This window comes from Rana temporaria, chromosome 4 (assembly GCF_905171775.1).
Source record: "Rana temporaria chromosome 4, aRanTem1.1, whole genome shotgun sequence".
NCBI lineage: Eukaryota > Metazoa > Chordata > Amphibia > Anura > Ranidae > Rana > Rana temporaria.
The window spans coordinates 466,361,975-466,383,237 of NC_053492.1; the positions used below are offsets into that span (position 1 = coordinate 466,361,975).

The 21,263-nt window shown below is 45.9% G+C and overlaps 1 protein-coding gene across 4 annotated transcripts in view; it reads left to right on the top strand.

Moving 5' to 3' along the window:
- Positions 1 to 21,263, top strand: part of PLCB4 (phospholipase C beta 4) — a 477,241-nt gene that overhangs the window by 369,708 nt on the left and 86,270 nt on the right. For all 4 annotated transcript variants that reach the window (XM_040351702.1, XM_040351705.1, XM_040351703.1 and 1 more), the window contains 5 exons: positions 2,528 to 2,628; positions 6,944 to 6,982; positions 11,954 to 12,095; positions 14,928 to 15,012; positions 17,322 to 17,446. In XM_040351702.1, the coding sequence (XP_040207636.1) occupies positions 2,528 to 2,628; positions 6,944 to 6,982; positions 11,954 to 12,095; positions 14,928 to 15,012; positions 17,322 to 17,446 (492 nt within the window). The remainder of the gene's footprint in view (positions 1 to 2,527; positions 2,629 to 6,943; positions 6,983 to 11,953; positions 12,096 to 14,927; positions 15,013 to 17,321; positions 17,447 to 21,263) is intronic.

A 21,263-nucleotide genomic window follows, 5' to 3' on the forward strand; every position in this document is an offset into this window, starting at 1 on the left:
GCTCGGTTGTTATGCCGGAGGAGCTGGAGGGGACACCCCCTCCCCTCCCCTCCCGCCGCCTCTCGCCGCTCTGACCGGGCCTCCCGTCCCACCGGGAGACCCGATCCTCCATCCGGCGCCTCCAGTGTCCAGGCGCAGACTGAAACTAAGCCGTAAACGGCTTTGACTCAGTCTCCGCAATGAAAACACGGAAGCGACGTCATGACGTCACTTCCGGGTTTCTCGGCTGCCAATGTCGCCGGATTTAAAAAAGTACACAGTATTCAGAATCGCCGTTTTCGGTGATCTGAATACTTTGAAGTGCAAAGGAGGGATCGGAGGTCTTTTAGATAAAGAGTACCTGTCACCACCTATTACTGTCACAAGGGATGTTTACATTCCTTGTGACAGCAACAAAAGTGATCAAAATGTAAAAAAAAAAAAAAAACACAATTTAATATTATACAAATAAAATAAAATAAAACAAAGCTTCCTGCGAGCTTGCGCAACAAATAAAACGCAATCGGGAGTCGCGCCCACATATGAAAACGGTGTTCAAATCACACATGTGAGGTATCTCCGCGATCGTCAGAGCGAGAGCAATAATTCTAGCACTAGACCTCCTCTGTAACTCTAACCTGGAAACCATAAAAAAAGTTTAAAGCGTCGCCTATGGAGATTTTTAGGTACCGTAGTTTGTTGCCATTCCGAGAGTGCGTACAATTATAAAGCGTGACATGCTTGGTATCTATTTACTCGGCGTAACATCATCTTTCACATTATGCAAAAAAATTGGGCTAATTTTACTTTTTTTTTTTTTTTTAATTCATGAAAGTTAATTTTTCCCAAAATGTTGCGTTTAAAATACCGCCACACAAATACCGTGTGACATAAAATATTGCAACAATCGCCATTTTATTCTCTAATGTAAATGGACATTTTTTTTTTTTTAAATGACATACATTTTTATTTATTTTTGTATTGCATTTTAGTGTAAATCTGAGATGTGAGGTCTTTTTGACCCCAGATCTCATATTTAAGAGGACCTGTCATGCTTTTTTCTATTACAAGGGATGTTTACATTCCTTGTAATAGGAATAAAAATGACACAATTTATTTTATTTTTTTTAAAACGGTGTCAACATTTTTTTTTTAGGTCCAATAAATAAGAATATTTTTTTTTTAAAAGCGCCCTGTCCCGACGGGCTCGCGCGCAGAAGCGAACGCATACGTGAGCAGCGCCCGCATATAAAAACAGTGTTCAAACCTCACATGTGAGGTATCGCTGCGATCATTAGAGTGAGAGCAATAATTCTAGCCCTAGACCTCCTCTGTAACTCAAAATTGGTACCCTGTAGATTTTTTTAAACGTCGCCTATGGAGATTTTTAAGGGTAAATGTTTGTCGCCATTCCACGAGCGGGCGCAGCTTTGAAGCGTGACATGTTGGGTATCGATTTACTCGGCGTAACATTATCTTTCACAATATAAAAATAAACTGGGCTAACTTCACCCCAAAAAATTGCGGTGACAGAAAGTATTGTAACGACCGCCATTTTATTCTCTAGGGTGTTAGAAAAAATCTATAATGTTTGGGGGTTCTATGTAATTTTCTAGCAAAAAAACAAACAAACTGTTTTTAACTTGTAAACACCAAGGGCCAGATCCACAAAGAGTTACGTCGGCGTATCTATTGATCCACAAAAAAGATACGCCTGAATGGGGGCTAGATCCGACTGACGTTCGTCTTAGTACGCCGTCGGATCTTAGGAGCATATTTACGCTGGCCGCTAGGTGGCGCTTCCGTTGATTTCCGCGTCGAGTATGCAAATTAGCTAGATACACCGATCCTCAAACGTACGTCCGCCCGGCGCATGTTTTTACGTAAGGCTTTTTACGGCGTAAAGTTACCCCTGCTATATGAGGCGTACGCAATGTTAAGTATGGACGTCGGGACAGCTTCGAATTTTCCGTCGTTTACGTCATTTGCGTAAATCGTTCGCGAATAGGGCTTTGCGTAAGTTACGTTCACGTCTAAAGCATTGACTATTTGCAACGTGATTTTGCGCATGCGCACTGGGATGCGCATGCGCCGTTCGTAAAAAGCGTCAATTACGTGGGGTCATACTAGATTAGCATACAACACGCCCACTCCAAGCCTACTTTGAATTACGCGGCCTTACGCCGGCAGATTTACGTTACGCCAGCGCATATATGGGAGCAAGTTCTTTGTGGATACCCTACGAGACACTCAGCGTATGAGATGCGCTACGCCCACCTAAATATACGCCTGTTTTTGTGGATCTGGCACCAAATCTCCAAATGAGGCTCGGCCCTTAAGTGGTCAAAGGATCTGCTACTGACAGCTTGGTGCCAGATATCACAGAATACCTTCAGAGGTTTAGTGGAGCCCATGCCTCGATGGGTTATGGTGGGTGGTCATAATGTTATGGTTGATCAGTGTAGGTGGTAAGGGAGGTTCAGTTGTCATTCCTGGCAGCCATGTTATGCCTTCAGTGGTATAAACACCTGCGTTCTTTTATTATTAGCTGATCAAGAGGAAGAAGCCCATCCTGAGTACAAGTTTGGAAGTGAGCTGTCAGCAGAAGACCTCAGCCAAAAAGAAGCTGTAGCTAATAGTGTAAAAAAGGTAACAGTCGTGTTTTTTTTTAATGTATGCATTAATATGGGTTTGTCAGTGGAACCTCGGATTACGAGCATAATCCGGTCCAGGAGAATGCTCGCAATTTAAAGCACTCGCATATCAAAGCGAGTATCTCCATTGAAGTCAATGGAAACGAAAATAATTTGTTCCACTTTGACTTCAATGGCATGCAATACTGCATGTGGCCAGAGGTGGGGGGGCGCCGGAGAGCCTCAAAAACACACGGAAAGACCAGAGGGAAGCTCGGCTGACCCACGCAAACCTCGGGAACTGAGTATTTTCGAGTCTTTTCAAGCATTTCCGATTTCGGTCTTTCCGGTTCGGCCCCCCCCACTTCAGGCCAAACGTGGTACTGCACACCGCTTTGGCTTGAATCCTGCTCGTTTTGTGAGACAACACTCTCAAACCGAGTTAGGATTTTTTTAAATACAGTGCTCGTATTGCGAAACGCTCGTTAACCGCGTTACTCGCAATCCGAGGTTCCACTGTATAGCCAAAAAGTATGTGGACCACATTATGGAGGTCTGGCGTTTTTACTGTTAAAGCCTAACTCAAGGTTTACTTTGACTTTAAATAGTTTTGGCCAGCTTGGCCCAGACAAACATTTTAGTCTCTAGTAGAAGTTCAGAGGACAAGAAATTCACACTGCTAAGACAGATAAGTAAATGGGACCAGATTCACCAAAGAGATACGACGGCGTATCTCCTGATACGCCGTCGTATCTCTGTTTCTATCTATGCGACTGATTCATAGAATCAGTTACGCATAGATATCCCTAAGATCCGACAGGTGTAATTGTTTTACACTGTCGGATCTTAGGATGCAGTACCGCGGCCGCCGCTGGGGGGAGTTTGCGTCGTAAACCAGCGTCGGGTATGCAAATTAGGAGTTACGGCAATTCCCGACGGATTTTCGCGTTCGCTACGTCGCCGCTAGTCTAGTTTCCCGTCGCAAAGTTAGTCGTCATTTTTGGTGCCTTAACTTTACGCAGCAAACGTATTGCTGTATAAAGTATGGCCGTCGTTCCCGCGTCGAAATTTTAAAAATAACGTCTTTTGTGTAAGACGTCCGGGAATACGGAAGTACGCTACACGCGTCGCCGTTCGAAAAAATGACGTCACGGTGCGCAAAGCACGGCGGGAGTTACGAATACGAGCATGCGCAGTAGGTCCGGCGCGGGAGCGCGCCTAATTTAAATGGCACACGCCCATTTAAATTACGCGGGCTTACGCCGGAGGCCACCGGCGTAGTTTTCATCGCAAGTGCTTTGTGAATCAGGCACTTGCGATGAAAACTTGCGGCGGTGTAACGTATCTACGTTACGCCGCCGCACTTCTACCAGAATCTGGCCCATGGTTCTTAGAGGGGGATCTTGGACTAGGAGGATCTTGAGGTCTGACTTCAGCCCTTCTAAACTTCAAATATCACAGTTAATTTTCCTTAACAGCTTCCCTATTGGTCCCCCTCCTACCCCAGGCCCCATTACAGCCATGTTGGCATCTATGGTCATTGTTACGAAGAAGATTGTGCCCCTGGCCATGATCAATGTGTTTGGTGTGAAGGAACTCAAGTAAAGAGCCCTGAGCTCAACCCTACTGAACACCTTTGGGAAGAATTGGAATACTGATTGCCAGCCAAGTCTTCTCATCCAACGTCAGTACCCAACTTCACAAACGCCCTTTTGGCTGAATGGGAACACTCTTGTCAAATTCAATCCCAGAATATTGGAGGTTGTTAAAGCCACCAAGGAAGGTTGAGGAGCAACTTCATAATATTACTACTCATGGTTTTGGAATGGAATGTTCCACAAGCTCTTATAAGGGTGATGGTTAGAGGTCCATAAATGTTTGGCTATGGTAAATAAACATTCAGGCCCAGATTCACAAAGCACTTATGCCAACGTATAACAAGTTACGCCGACGTAAGTGCAAATGTGCGCCGTCGTATCTGCGTGCCAGACCCACAAACAGATATGCGCCTAAATCCAGGCTTACGCCGGCGTAGGGTGGGCGCACATTTAGGCTGGGTGCATGGTGCCGCTCCCATTGATTAGCCATTCAAACATGCAAATGAGGGAAATACGGCGATTCACGAACGTACGTGCGCCCGACGCAGGCTACGCGAGGTGCGCGTAAGTTGTACGTCCGGCGTAAAGTTATTCCCCATAAAGGAGGTGCAACCCAGCAGCAGACATGCAAAGGGCTGCACCAGGGAACACAAGCCGGCGTATTTTACGTTGGACGTGTGTCTGGCTGGGCGTAGGTTACGTTCACGCCGTAGGCAGTGATCCGTCGTATCTTAGGCATTCGTTCCAACGTGATTATGGGCATGCGCACTGGGATGCGTCCACAGGACGGCGCATGCGCCGTTCGTTATTCGTATCTATCTGGCGCTTGGCCCATCATTTGCATGGGGTCACGCCTCATTAGCATGGCTCACGCCCACTTCCACTTACGACGACTTACGCCTAAGAAACCCAGCTCAAATTTGGCAGAACTGGTTTTGTGAATCCAGTTCTTGCCTCTCTGCGCTGTGCCGGCGTAGCGTAAAACAGATACGCTACGGCGGCATAAATTTGCGCCGATGTATGTGAATCCGGGCCATACTGTATTATTTATACTGTGTATATACATATATATATATATTTATGTACACACTGTATATACAGTATATATAAATACACAAAGGTGTCTATGGAGATAACATCATTGAGTCACCAATGAGGAGACATTGCTCTTGTCAATGGTGTCCTCTCCATAGACATTCTGTAGTCTTCTGTGGATATCGGACAACTTGCACCCCTCCTTCATCAAGAACGCAATGACGGCACGTTGCTTCTGCTGGGAATCCATTATCTACCTGCAATGAAAAAAAAGAATTATTATTACTATAGAAGAAGGGTTACTCTTATCAACATGTGAAATCTGAACAACCTATGGAAGTCAATAAAAAAGTTCTGCCCTCTTTCTGCATTACTTTCGGTACACCACACAGTATACTGTATATACAAGGGTTCTTCAAAAAGTTTCAGGGCGGCCATCACAAATTTTGGGGGCCCCTTACACAGCTTTAGGCTAGGGCCCCCCTGGAGCAGAGAACCAGGGGGGGAGGGAGTGCTGATGAAAAATAACAAGTGTAATCTGGTCTTTCCTGATGCGATATAATAAGCGTGTACTAAAAAATAAAAAAGATGGGGCCTGGGGACCATCGGGCCCCTTACAGGTGTAATGCAAAAAAAATTTAAATAATAAAAAAAAAAACGGGAGGGGGGCCGGGCCTGTAAGGGGCCCTGGGGACTATTGGACCCCTTACAGGTGTAATGCAAAAAAATAATATAAAAATATAAAAAAAAAAGGTGGGGCCTGGAGACAATCGGGCCCCTTACAGGTGTAATGCAAAAAAAAAAAAAATAATAAAAAAAAAAACGGGAGGGGGGGCCGGCCTGTAAGAGGCCCTGGGGATCATTGGGCCCCTTACAGGTGTAATGCAAAAAATAAATAAATAATAATAAAAAAAAGTTAGGGCCTGGGGACCATCGGGCCCCTTACAGATGTAATGCAAAATAATAAAAAAAAACGGGAGGGGGGCCGGCCGGGCCTGTAAGGGGCCCTGGGGACCATTGGGCCCCTTACAGGTGTAATGCAAAAAAATAAATAAATAATAATAATAATACTAAAAAATAAAAAAGATGGGGCCTGGGGACCATCGGGCCCCTTACAGGTGTAATGCAAAAAAATAAAAAAATAATAAAAAAAAAAACGGGAGGGGGGCCGGCAGGGCCTGTAAGGGGCCCTGGGGACCATTGGGCCCCTTACAGGTGTAATGCAAAAAATAAATAAATAGAAATAATAATAATACTAAAAAATAAAAAAGATGGGGCCTGGAGACCATCGGGCCCCTTACAGGTGTAATGCAAAAAAAATGAATAACAAAAAAAATGGGAGGGGGTCCGGCTGGGCCCTTTAAGGTGTAATGCCTGTGCCCCCCTGATGGCAGCCCTGAAAAGTTTCCACACTTTTTTTAACTCTATTATATATATAAAAGTGCAGAGATTTTTTGAAGACCCCTGTAATATATAGCCAAATTAAAATGTCAGTTGAGGAATTAGAAGATCCCGCTCCCTGGAGTAGGAGGGAAAAGAATTTGCCATGTGTCTGTATTTATGGTTACCTTTGGCTGTACCGGTACACAGCGATGGAGCCAGTCCTGTTATCGGAGAAAATCCGGGAGCTTCTCAGGCTGGTGCAGCCCATAGTGACGCCTTTTATGTATCTGAAATGACGTCTGTTTCATTTTTTAGGTTGTGGAAGACTCTGAACCAGAAAACAATAATAAAAAGGTGACAACTCAATAACTATTTCTTTTGTATACAAAATGTATAATGCATTATGAATTTATACCAATGGATAGATAGAGAATGGGAGAAGCCATGTATGAAGATAGAGTTATAGCACCTGAGATACCCATATTGTTCCCATTCATACCTGATAGAGATCTCCATACATCGGTAGAGAGGTCAGAAGTAAGATGGGTCGTTGTGCCCCTGCCTATGGGATACAAGCTATTTAGGACTTCTAAGGCCCCGTACACACGATCAGACATGTCCGATGAAAACGGTCCGCGGACCGTTTTCATCGGACATGTCTGCTGGGAGATTTTGGTCTGATGTGTGTACACACCATCAGACCAAAATCCCCGCGGACAGAGAACGCGGTGACGTAGACGACACCGACGTCCTCAAACCCGGAAGTGCAATGCTTCCACGCATGCGTCGAATCAATTAGACGCATGCGCGGGATTTCTGGCCGCTGGTTATACGTCATAACCAGCGGACATGTCCGATGAGTGGTACTAACCATCGGACATGTCCGACGGACATCTTTCCAGCGGACAAGTTTCTTAGCATGCTAAGAAACTTTTGTCCGCTGGAAACCTGTCCGCTAGGCCGGAAAACTGTCCGCTAGGCCCTACACACAGTCGGACATGTCCGCGGAAACTGGTCCGCGGACCAGTTTCAGCGGACATGTTCGGTCGTGTGTACGAGGCCTTAATTGTTTTTTCCAGTTGGGTATACATATACAAGAGTTTCAGTTTATTGGTTGTTGGCATGATGTCCAGCATCTGATATGTGTGGACAGTGGCGGCTGGTGCTCAAAATTTTTGGGGGGGGGCGGAAACAAACTGAAAAAAAAAAAACATCAATTGCAGCCACTATGCCCATCAAACGCAGCCACTGTGCCAAACGGAGCTACTGTACCCATCAATTGCTGACAATGTGCCCATCAATTGCCGCTACTGTGCCCCATCAGATGCTTCCAGTGTGCCCATCATTTGCTGCTACTGTGTCCCATCAGATGCTGCCAGTGTGCCCCATCAGATGCTTCCAGTGTGCCCATCATTTGCTGCTACTGTGTCCCATTAGATTCTTCCAGTGTGCCCATCATTTGCTGCTACTGTGTCCCATCATTTGCTGCTACTGTGCCCCATCAGATGCTTCCAGTGTGCCCATCATTTGCTGCTACTGTGTCCCATCATTTGCTGCTACTGTATCCCATCAGATGCTTCCAGTGTGCCCATCATTTGCTGCTACTGCGTCCCATCAGATGCTTCCAGTGTGCCCATCATTTGCTGCTACTGTGTCCCATCAGATGCTTCCAGTGTGCCTATCATTTGCTGCTACTTTGTCCCATCAGATGCTTCCAGTGTGCCCATTATTTGCTGCTACTGTGTCCCATCAGATGCTTCCAGTGTGCCCATTATTTGCTGCTACTGTGTCCCATCAGATGCTTCCAGTGTGCCTATCATTTGCTGCTACTTTGTCCCATCAGATTCTTCCAGTGTGCCTATCATTTGCTGCTACTTTGTCCCATCAGATTCTTCCAGTGTGCCCATCATTTGCTGCTACTGTGCCCCATCAGATGCTTCCAGTGTGCCCGTCATTTGCTGCTACTGTGCCCCATCAGATGCTGCCTGCACTTACCTGTCTCGGAGCGGGTCAGCGGCCGTCTCCTGCACATCCTCCATGTCTTCTTCTGTCCTCTCTCAGGCATCCAATCACAGCGCCTGACGTTTCAGCCAGTCGGGTGACCGGTAACAGACCCGGCAACCTGATTGTCTGAGAGGCGGATTCAGTGTTAGCAAAGCTAATTCCTTCATTTTGCTAACACACAGCTGAGTGAACAGCGAACGCCCAGCATGGTGCCTATTAGAGCCGCAGGCGCTTCCAAAAAACACCCCCGCCGCTGTAATTCAGGTGCCCGGCACCCAGAATGGAGCTGGACTCCTGAATAGGGGGTGTCAGCAGCGACCATAGATAGATTCATGCAATGCATGAATCTATCTATGGTAAAAGAGCGGTGCCAGGAGAGAGGAGGCGGCGCTCCTGCGCCCTTTATGGACACACCGCCACTGTGTGTGTATTGACAGTGGCGTAGCGTAGGTTGTCAGTGCCTGGGGCGAGGCAAGTAATTTGCACCCCCCTGAACCATGGACTTACCTATTTTCAGCTAGCTCCAGTCTGGTCACATGATCCACTGTGTGAGACAGCGGTGGCTGTAGGGAGGAGAGCGTGCTTGATAATGACTGTTAAAGCCTGGAGTGGTGACATCATGCATATGTTCCTATGTCCCTTCTGTTGTTGGCGCTCCCCCCTCTCCACACTCATGACAGCGCCCCTCTAAATTTTGCGCCTGGGGCGGTGGGCCCCCTTGCACCCCCCACGCTACGCCACTGTGTATTGATGACTGTGACTCTGCGTGTTCCTTTTGAATAATCTCATTCCCGTAATGTCCAAAGTCTATCTTAAGCTAAACCATTTTTTGGGTTCGAGTTGTGGAATTGTAAAACCTCTGTCTGGATTTTTCTTGCCCTCTGTGTCCCATTGAGGAGAGAGTACTTTCTTGGTTTCCATGAATGTGAAGTTGGCTCCTTTGATGTTTTGTAAATGTTTTTGTAGTAAGCATGCGTTATGAACGATCGTTTATGGTGCAGATCCATATTCATATATAGAAACTCTGTTTTGGTGTGTCAAGCAGCCATTCTCCACCAGATTCTGTAAAACCCTGGAGTTCTTTCAGTGGGTCATAGGGGCTCCTTAGGCGGTTGCTGATGGACCTCCTAACTGGTGGTGTCTGCTCAGTTCTGGGTCAACACAACTTGGAATAATCTTTTTAGATTTCTCTTATGTGTGGCCCTTCCGGGGGTGTAAACCTAAGCAAAATCTTAGATTTCCTCTCCAGCTTACACAGCCCTGTGTGGTGGATTCCATCCAGGGTGCAGACTAGGTGAGGAGTCCCTCTAAACTACTTGTAATGTCCGAAAAGCAAAGCCAAAAACTGAGCAATCCCATGCATCAAAAAGGGAATAGCAGCCTCAGTTTAACTCCATCCTTTGCCACGCTCCGATTCGTTTCGCCCCTCTGGGCCGAAATGCGTTGTGGCCGGGATAGACTGAAGCTGCTATTACCTCCTTGATGCATGGGATTGTTCTGCATGTGGCTGGTGGCTTACAGTGGGCGGGGTGAAAGGTGAAAGGACGGAGTTAGACTGAGGCTGCTATTACTTCCTTGATGCAGAGGATTGCTCGGTGTGCAGCTAGCGGCTCATTGTGGGCGGGACGAAAGGTGTTGTGGGCGTGGCCAGGACAGAATTAGTCTGAGGCTGCTATTACCTCCTTGATGCTCGGGATTGCTCAGTGTGCGGCTTGTGGCTCATCATGGGCAGGGAGAAATATGTTTGGGCATAACCGGGATTGAGTTTAACTGAGGCTGTTATTACCTCCTTGATGCATGGGATTGCTCGGAGTGCGGCTTGTGGCTCATTGTGGATGTGGTAAAAGGTTTTGGGGGAGTGGCCAGAACAGAGTGAGGATGTTATTACCTCCTTGATGCATGGGATTGCTCAGTGTGCGGCTTGTGGCTCATTGTGGGCGGGGGTGAAACATGTTGGGGGCGTGGCTGGGATGGCGTTAGACTGAGGCTGCTATTTCCTTCTTGATGTATGGGATTGCTCCGTGTGCGGCTTGTGGCTTATTGTGGGCAGGGTGAAAGGTGTTGTGGGCGTGGTCGGGACAGAAATACACAGAAGCTGCTATTACCTCCTTGATGCACAGGATTGCCCAGTGTGCAGCTTGTGGCTCATTGTGGGCGGGGGGGTGAAACATGTTGGGGGTGTGGCTAGGATGGAGTTACACTGAGGCTGCTATTACCTCCTTGATGCACCGGATTGCTCAGTGTGCGGCTTGTGGCTCTTTGTGGGTGAGGCGATAGGTTGGGGGAGTGGCCAGAACAGAGTGAGGATGTTTTTACCTCGTTGATGCACGGGATTGCCCAGTGTGCGGCTTGTGGCTCATTGTGGGCGGGGGTGAAACATGTTGGGGGCTTGGCTAGGATGGAGTTAGATTGAGGCTGCTATTACCTCCTTGATGCTCGGGATTGCTAAGTGTGCGGCTTGTGGCTCTTTGTGGGTGGGGTGATAGGTTGGGGGAGTGGCCAGAACAGAGTGAGGATGTTATTACCTCTTTGATGCACAGGGTTGCTCAGTGTGCGGCTTGTGGCTCATGGGTGGGGGTGAAAAGTGTTGTGGGCGTGGCCAGGACGGAGTTAGACTGGGGCTGCTATTACCTCCTTGGTGCACAGGGTTGCTCAGTGTGCAGCTTGTGGCTCATCATGGGCGGGGTGAAATGTGTTGTGGGCATAACAGGGATGGAGTTAAACTGAGGCTGTTATTACCTCCTTGATGCACAGGATTGCTCGGCGTGCGGCTTGTGGCTCATTGTGGGTGGGGTGAAAGGTTGGGGGAGTGACCAGAACAGAGTGAGGATGTTATTACCTCCTTGATGCATGGGATTGTTTGGCACACTCCTTGTGGCTCCTTGTGAGCGGGTTGAAAGTTGTTGTGGGCGTGGTCAGAACTGAATTAGACTGAGGCTGCTATTACCTCCTTGATGCACAGGATTGCCCTGTGTGCGGTTTGTGGCTCATCGTGGGCGGGGTGAAACATGTTGGGGGGCGTGAATGGATGGAGTTAGACTGAGGCTGTTATTTATGAATGTTCGTAAAAATTCGTCAAAGGGGTTTTCGTTAATTCGGATATTTTCAAATTAACGAATTTATTGAAATTCTGTAAAAAACAAATTTATTGAAATTCGGTAAAAAACTAATTCAGAACTAAACGAATTGCACATGTCTTCCCCGTGGATTAGATATGGTTGGGCCATGTAAGGGGGTGGCTGGTGGAAATTATGCACCAGTCCTAGAAACCTAGATTTAATACAATCATTTCTAACATTGTATATATTGTTATCTTTTTAGGGCCAAGAAACTGTGGATGATGAACAAGCGTGGATGGCCAACTATAAATATGTAGGAGCCACAACCAATATACATCCGTTTCTGTCAGCGATGATCAACTACGCCCAGCCAGTAAAATTCCAGAGCTTTAAAGTGGCAGAAGGTGAGTCACTCCATACTAATGTGAACATTTAGTATATTGTGTGATAGGTGTACACTATATATAAACTGCTAAACAACTATTCTCATTAGCAGTAGTCAGCAGTCTTGTGACTTCTATCAGTGTCTGGTTAAAGCTTGTAGGAGGAGTTTTCATTCTACTCTGACTGTCCTATGAAGCTGCATGACTCCTGACCCTCTGGACAGTGCTGATTGGCCCTGTGCTAATCACATGTACCCTCCAAAAGAAAAAAAACTCTCTAACAATACACACCAAACTGAGCATGTGCAGCATAGGCATGTGCAAGGGGCACACCCTAATCCTGGGGTTGGCAACCCGTCAATGGCGAGCAGGTGACAGGTAAACCGCAATCCTTCCTTGTCGACCCTCAGAAACTGGACAGGGAAAGCGTCAGGGTGGAATTTAGTGGAACCGAACTGTATTTTCCACCTGCAGCAGCTGAAAGTAGGCTTCTCCTCCTCTCCCTCTTGTCGACATTCAGCTGACACAGGAGGAAAATACAGGGGAATCGGTACCAATATATACCACCACCGCCACCACTCCTGTCACTGTTCCTCATCTTTCTGTTGCCCGGGTCCCCCTTTGTGCTCCCTGGCTCCCCCTTCCTCCCATTGTTTCAGGATGGAGAGTGGGGAAGAGGCCGGTAAATATGTCAAACGCATATGTGTTGGAACTTTGGGGTGCACACCCTAATGCAATAGGCTGCGCACACCTATGATGTGCATAGTGCTCCCAAGGCTCTGTTTTATCAGCAGATGGATTGGGGACAGTAAAGGAAGGGGAGGATCAGAGTATAACAAGCATGCTTTACTGCAGTGGTCTACAAACTGTGGCCCCCTTGTCCAGCCCTTGAGGCACTATTCCCTCTACTAACACCAATCACAAGCTATAATTCCTCCTGCTGACACCAATGTTGGTGCACTGTTCCTGCCACTAATACCAATGGTGTGGCGCTATTCCTCCTCCTACTGAACACATTTTTAATCCTACTGACCACCAAACCTGAGACATTGTGGACTAGCATTGATGACGGGACATTTTCTACTCCCACTGGCCACATTCCAGCCCCCCTAATGTCTGAAAGGCAGCAAACTGGCTCTTTGTTTAGGAAGTTTGGGGATCTCTGCATTACTGCATCTACAGACTGACTTTACTGTTGTGGGTTTAGTAACACTTTAAGGTAAATGGATATTTTAGTTCTTCAAGGGTAGCTTACAGTTTAGGGTTTTGAGTGTTGCACTTTCAGTTGGTAATTTAAAGTGGTTGTATAGTCTTTTTTTAAAGGTAAGCCTATAATACAGCGGTTCTCAACCTGGGGGTCGAATGATGATTTACCAGGGGTCACCAAATCCTAGGCTGTTCCTAAAGCCTGCACCGCTCTCTCAGCCCTTTCGCGGCTGCCCAGCAAGGCTGTCCTTGGACCCTGTAGCAGCCCAGCAGGGCTTTTCCCTGGAGCCCGTGGCTGCCCACTCAGCCTCTTTGCAGCCGCCCATTCAGTTCACCACATGGCTGGGGGGCAGAGACTAGAGGCCAGCTGACTGGTGAGAAATGTGAAGTGGGAGGGGCTGAAGGAGACCCTATCTCCTAAGTTTGGCATAGGTGTCACTGCTACGAGACACCACAAAGCCAGAGACACAGTGAGTAACACTACCTGTGATTAGAGTTGCCATTAAAAGTCCTCACTACAGTTCTCAGATCAGCAGAAGACCTTGATCAAGGTCACCTAAGTTGGCTGATCAGAACTCCCCGCCCAACATTGCCACTGATCCCAACAAACCCCCCCCCCCCCCCCCCCCCCACCAAGGAGTAAGAGGGAAAAAAAAAGTAATACATGAAAGGGAGAGGAAAAGAGGGAGAAGAACAAAGAAAAAGGGAGAGCAAGAATAAAGCCCCTTTCACACTGGGGTGGGAGGTGGGGTTGGCGGTATAGCGCCGCTATTTTTAGCGGCGCTATACTGTCAGAATTGCGGTGTATTCGGCCGCTAGCGGTGCGGTATTAACCCCCCACTAGCGGGCGAAAAAGGGTTAATACCGCCCGCAATGCGCCTCTGCAGAGGCGCATTGCCGTTGGTATTGCCGCGGTTTCCCATTGCTTTCAATGGCAAGGAGCAGTAAACACACAGCTCCTCTCACCGCTCCAAAGATGCGGCTAGCAGGAATTTTGGAGCGGTCCCGCCAGCGCGTCACCTCAGTGTGGAAGCCCTCGGGCTTTCACATTGAGACTGCAGGACGGGAGTTTTGCAGGCGCTATTTTTAGCGCTAAACAACCTGAAAAACTCCTCAGTGTGGAAGGGGTCTCCGAGAAAGAACAAGAAAGACCGCAAGAGAGAGGGATGGGGGTAAAAAACAAGAAATTAGGATAGAGAGGGATTAATGGGAAAGAAAGGAGAACCAAGAGAGTGAGTGGTACATCCTAAAAATGTACCATAAGGGGTTTTAATAGTGGAAGGGACTCGGGAAGCGCTAAATGTCTGTGGGTTAGGAGCGCAAATTACTTGTCTTGCCTTGGGTGCTGAAAACGCACATTACGAAAATAATTTTACTGTTAGGGGTCCCCACAACTTGGGAAATTTTATCAAGGGGGTCACGGCACTAGACAGATTGAGAACCACTGCTATGATAAATAAATACAGAGAAGATACATGGTTGGTCTGCTACCAACAATATATCCACAAGAGGGAGCTGTTCTGCTGCTGAATATTAGAGAGATGATGACAGAGTCAGAGAAAGGAAGAATAATCTGCAAATTTAGGAATAGGTGATTGTGTGGTTACTGTAAATGTTACTATAAAACAATGACGTTTTCTCTTTCAGAGAAGAATATTCATTACAACATGTCTTCTTTTAACGAATCGGTTGGATTGGGGTATTTGAAGACGCATGCCATTGAGTTTGTAAAGTATCCTTTGTGGTTTATCTATATTATAATTACTATTTTTATTATTACTATTACTATTATTATTATTATTATTATTATTACTATTATTATTATTATTATTATTATTATTATTATTATTATTATTACTATTATTATTACTATTACTATTATTATTATTATTACTATTATTATTATTATAGTATATAGTGCCAACAGTTTCCCAGACAATAAAGTTACAACACAATTCAAGACAAGAATGGTAAGAGGGCCCTATTCACAAGAGCTTACAATCTAAAAGTGAAACAAACATTACAGGTGTGTCTATACAGCAAGGGGGTATTAAATTAAAATACAGAGAGGTCCGGCCAGTGAAATTTTCTTCCAGCAGAGGTCCGAATCTCATGTTCCTCTTTCCATCAGTATCATCAGTCCTCCCCCTTTACACCACAAAGTCCCCCACTTTATATTAAAGAGCCCCTTTTAACATCACAGTCCCCCTCTTTACACCACAATGTCCCCTTTTACATTTCAGACCCCACCCTTTTACATCACAGTCCCCCCCTTTACCCAACAATATCCCCTTTTACATCATAATCCCCCACTTTATATTACAGCGCCCCCTTTAAAATCCCCCCCCCCCCTAACATCACAGTCCACCTCTTCACACCACAATGGTCCCTTTTTACATCATAGTCCCCCACTTTATATTATAGAGCCCCTTTAACATCACAATCCTTCCCTTTACACCACAATGTCCCTTTTTACATATCAGGCCCCACCCTTTTATATTGCAGTCCCCCTTTACCCAACATTATCCCTTTTTACATCATATTCTCCCACTTTATATTACAGCGCCCCCTTTAACATCACAGTCCTCCCTCCTTTATACCACAGTAACCCATTTTACATCACATCCCCCCCCCCCTCCCACCCTTAAAATAACACGCCTCCCCTTTACACCACAATGTTCTCTTTTACATAGCAGACCCCACCCTATTACATGGCAGTCCCTTCTTTCCACAACAACGCTCCCTTTCACATCCTAGTCCCCTTCTTTATATTACAGCATCCCCTTTTACATCACAGTCCCCCCTTTATATCACAACCCCCCCCCCTTACAGCAGAGTGCCCCCTTTTACATTGCAATCCCCCCCCCCTTTACACCACAACACCCCCTTTAACACCACAATGTCCCCTTTTATATAGCAGGCCCCACTCTTTTACATTGCAGTTCCCCCTTACACCACAATGTCCCTTTTTACATTCTAGTCCCCCACTTTATATTACAGAGCCCCGTTTTACATCACAGCCCCCCCCCCTTTAACATCACAGTCCTCCCCTTTACACCACAATGTCCCCTTTTATGTAGCAGGCCCCACTCTTTTACATTGCAGTTCCCTTCTTTACACAACAATGCACATCCTAGTCCCCCCCCCCCCTTTTATATTACAGCATCCCCTTTTACATCACAGTCCCCCCACCCTTTATATCACAGTGCCCCCCTTTTAACATCGCAATCCTCCCCTTTGCCCAACAATGTCCCCTTTTACATCATAGTCCCCCACTTTATATTACAATGCCCCCTTTACCATCGCAGTCCCCCTTTATACCACAGTGCCCCCTTTTACATTACAGGCCTCCCTTTTACACCACAATGTCCCCTTTGGCATAGCAGAAAAAAAAATGAATAAAAATGCAATAAAACTATCCCCTATTTTGTAAACGCTATAAATTTGGCGCAAACCGTTCGATAAACGCTTATTGCGATTTTTTTACCAAAAATATGTAGAAGAATACGTATCGGCCTAAACTGAGGAAAAAAAATGTATATATTTTTGGGGGATATTTATTATAGCAAAATGTAAAAAATATTGCATTTTTTTTCAAAATTGTCGCTCTATTTTTGTTTATAGCGCAAAAAATAAAAACCGCAGAGGTGATCAAATACCACCAAAAGAAAGCTCTATTTGTGGGAAAAAAAGGACGCCAATTTTGTTTGGGAGCCACGTCGCACGACCACGCAATTGTCAGTTAAAGCGACGCAGTGCCGAATCGCAAGACGTGGCCTGGTCTTTAGCCAGCCAAATGGTTAATCAAACCCGATTGGCTTTGATTTCTAATTCCAACAGCAGCAGGCAAAGTGAAACAGCTCCGGGCAGGCTGAGCGCTTCAAAATGCCAAAACCCTACATTTTTTATTTCACGTAGAGGCGCCCATTGGGCTCCTTGCACCTTTATATACATCCTTTGATGAGTGTAGACCATAGATCTGTATATATATATATGTGTGTGTGTGTGTTTCTCGTTATCATTCCTGAACCCGGCGCCCAGCTACAACAAACGTCAGATGAGTCGGATCTACCCCAAGGGGGGGCGAGTGGATTCCAGTAATTACATGCCGCAGATTTTCTGGAACGCCGGCTGCCAGATGGTCTCCCTGAACTATCAGACCCCAGGTAAGGCTGCAACGGCCAGTCAAGCCGAATGCCAAGAAAGCCTTGCGCGCTCGCTAACTTGGCGAACAGATGCCGCCGAGCCGCCTCTGGCATTCCATCCAGAAACTGGAACGCGGCTAAATGATATTAAGATGTTTACTGACAAATGAGAAAGAGTCGATGAGCGAGGGGCCTGGTTATAAATAGACGAGCTGTGTGCGCTGCATTTTAATTGGTAACTTTACCGATGAGCCGGCATTAACACGCACGGCGCAGGGTGAAATCTATTCATTGTATTATTATCTGCCATTTTCACCCATGGAGGTCCCCAAACCGACACCGTGCCAGAGATTCAATAAAGATCTGCAGAGGGTTAATGCCACCTTAAGTGCCAGCTAACGCTCCTCCCATTATTTGTAAAGCTCCTCCCATTATTCAAATTTTTCGATGTTTTTCCATCTTTCCATCTTTTTTACCATTTGTAACTCCCATGTTTGAAACTAACATAAAGGGGCCTGTTTATAAAAAAAAAATAATTGTGCGATTGTCTCAGCATTCGCACAGCGGTCGTAAATAATCCCCGCAATGTCTCTATGCATTTGTACATGGGGCAAAATCGAATGTTCACGTGCTATGGTCTCTGCAGACTGAGGGGCAGATCCACAAACGAATTACGCTGGCGTATCTATTGATACGCCGCGTCATTTTAAATTTCCCGCGTCGTATCAAAACAAGATACGACTGCATCTGGGCTCGATCCGACAGGCGTACGTCTTAGTATGCCGTCGGATCGTAGGTGCATTTTTTCCGCCAGCCGCTAGGTGTCATTTCCGTCGAATTCCGCGTCGAGTATGCAAATTAGCTAGTTACGGTGATCCACGAACGTACGTCCGGCCGGCGCATTTTTTTACATCGTTTGCGTTCGGCTTTTTCCGGCGTATAGTTACTCCCTGCTAGTATGAGGTGTACTCAATGTTAAGTATGGCCATCGTTCCCACGTCTAATTTTGAATTTTTTACGTCGTTTGCTTAAGTCGTTAACGAAAAGGGATTTGCGTAGAATGACGTCACCGTCAGAGCATTGGCTTGTTCCGGTTTATTTTCGAGCATGCGCACTGGGATACCCCCACGGATGGCGCATGCGCCGTTAAAAAAAAACGTTGTTTACGTCGGGTCACGATGTATTTACATAAAACACGCCCCCATCACATCCATTTGAATTCCGCGCCCTTACGCCGCCAAAGATACACTACGCCGCCGTAACTTACGGCGCAAATTCTTTGAGGATTCGAAAAAAAAAAGTTATGGCGGCGTAGTGTATCTTAGATACGCTACGCCCAGCGGATTAATGCGCCGATGTACGTGGATCTGCCCCTGAGAGTGTAAATGCAAAAAATAACACATTTTGGCCACTAGATGAAAGTGAAGAGCAGCGTTTTTTTTTTATATGGTCCGCAGCTCCATCTAGTGGCCATAATGTTGTATTTTTTCTGGTTGAGGTATTTCTGAAAAATACTGCATTTTGGCCACTAGATGGAGCTGCAGATTATAGGAAATTAGTGTGCTCCTTACCGCCAGCTAGTGGCCATATTGCTTATTTCCTATGATCGTCAGCTCCATCTATTGGCCATATTGCTTATTTCCCATGATCGTCCGCTCCATCTAGTGACCATGTTGCTTATTTCCTATGATCGTCAGCTCCATGTAATGGCCATATTGCTTATTTCCCATGATCTTCCGCTCCATCTAGTGACCATGTTGCTTATTTCCTATGATTATCAGCTCCATCTATTGGCCATATTGCTTATTTCCTATGATCATCAGCTCCATGTAATGGCCATATTGCTTATTTGCTATGATCGTCAGCTCCATCTAGTGGCCATATTGCTTATTTCCTATGATCGTCGGCTCCATCTAGTGGCCAAATTCCTTATTTCCTATGATCGTCAGCTTCATCTAGTGGCCATATTGCTTATTTCCTATGATCGTCGGCTCCATCTAGTGGCCATATTGCTTATTTCCTATGATCGTCAGCTCCATCTAGTGGCCATATTGCTTATTTCCTATGATCGTCGGCTCCATCTAGTGGCCATATTGCTCATTTCCATGATCGTCAGCTCCATCTAGTGGCCATATTGCTTATTTCCTATGATCATCGGCTCCATCTAGTGGCCATATTGCTCATTTCCATGATCGTTAGCTCCATCTAGTGGCCATATTGCTTATTTCCTATGGTCGTCGGCTCTATCTAGTGACCATATTGCTTATTTCTTATGATCGCCAGCTCTATTTAGTGGCCATAACGTAGTATTTTTTCTCACTGAGGTATTTAAGAAAAATACTGCATTTTGGCCACTAGATGGAGATGAGGAGCATACATATTTTATATGCCCTGCAACTGCTTCTAGTGGCCATATTGTTTATTTCCTATGATCGTCAGCTCCATCTATTGGCCATAATTTTTTTTTTTTAAAGAGGTATTTCAGGAAAATACTGTATTTTGGCCACTAGATGAAGGTATGGAGCATATATATTTCCTATATTCTGCAACTCAATCTAGTTGGCCATATTGCTTATTTCCTATGATTTGCAGCTATATCTAGTTGACCATATTGCTAATTTCCTATGATCGTCAGCTTCATCTTGTGGCCATATTGTTTATTTCCTATTATTGCCAGCTCCATCTAGTGGCCCTATCGCTTTTTCCTATGATTGTCAGCTCCATCTAGTGGCAATATTGCTTATTTCTTATGTTTGCCAGCTCCATGTAGTGTCCCTATAGCCTTTTCCCTATGATTGTCAGCTCCATCTAGTGGTCATATTGCTTATTTCCTATGATTGTCAACTCCATCTAGTGGCCATAAAGCGGTGGTGTATTCCTGAGATATTTTAGGAAAATGTCGCGTTTACCATTAGACAGAGGAGCATACTCATTTCCTATGAGCCCCTGTTCCATCTAGTGCCCATACTGCTATGTTTTGCTGAAATACCTCAATCAGGAAAATCGCGCATTATGGCCATTAGATGGAGCTGATAATCAAAGAAAATATATATATTAAACAAAATACAGGGATAATTTGTGACGGCTGGCGAATGCTTGTGAGCTTGACAAGCTGTCACTTGTAAACAGAGAAGCCGGACATGTGACAGTGGTGAGTAGGGAGCAGAAGGCCTGAGTCAAAGGTGGTGGAACTTAGTTCCACCAAGTTCCAGCTGAAAAAAGCCCTGGTTAGGAGTGTCCTGGGCCTACAGGTGGGACAGCAGAGGCCAAGAAATATGACGGAGATGTTCATGGTGGGAGATGTTAACATTACTGAAGGTCCATAAAAGCCATTGGCTGAAAAGCTGCCCAAACGCTTCCACCTAACAGTCGCCCTTTCAGATTTACATGCACTCCCAGCTGTCGTAGTAGCCATGAGTGTGTTACGTGACATACGTTGGTGACAACAAAAGGGTTAAGTACCCTCATCATTGCACTGGCAGAACCTAAAAAAATAGTTTTTCGCAAATTCAGACTTCCTAAAAGTGTGTATTTGCCTAGGCTTAGGCTCAAAACCTACCCCACCCTGCTCCCCCCCCCCACATGCACAGAGCAGGGGATAGTTGTTATATGGGGAATGTTGGATCAAGCCTACATACCCACAAGTTAGGTTTGGCAGTGCAGCGGAGGGGAGGGGGTGAGCGCTGAACATGAACAAAGAAACCTGATCAGTATAATTTGAGCATTTATTTTTACAAACATTCACAAAAATACCTTCCCAGCCAAAGGCAAACCAATTACAATGTAGTTTTGATATTTTATTTTGGCCTCATCTATCTCCTAACCTGCCTCTGCTCTG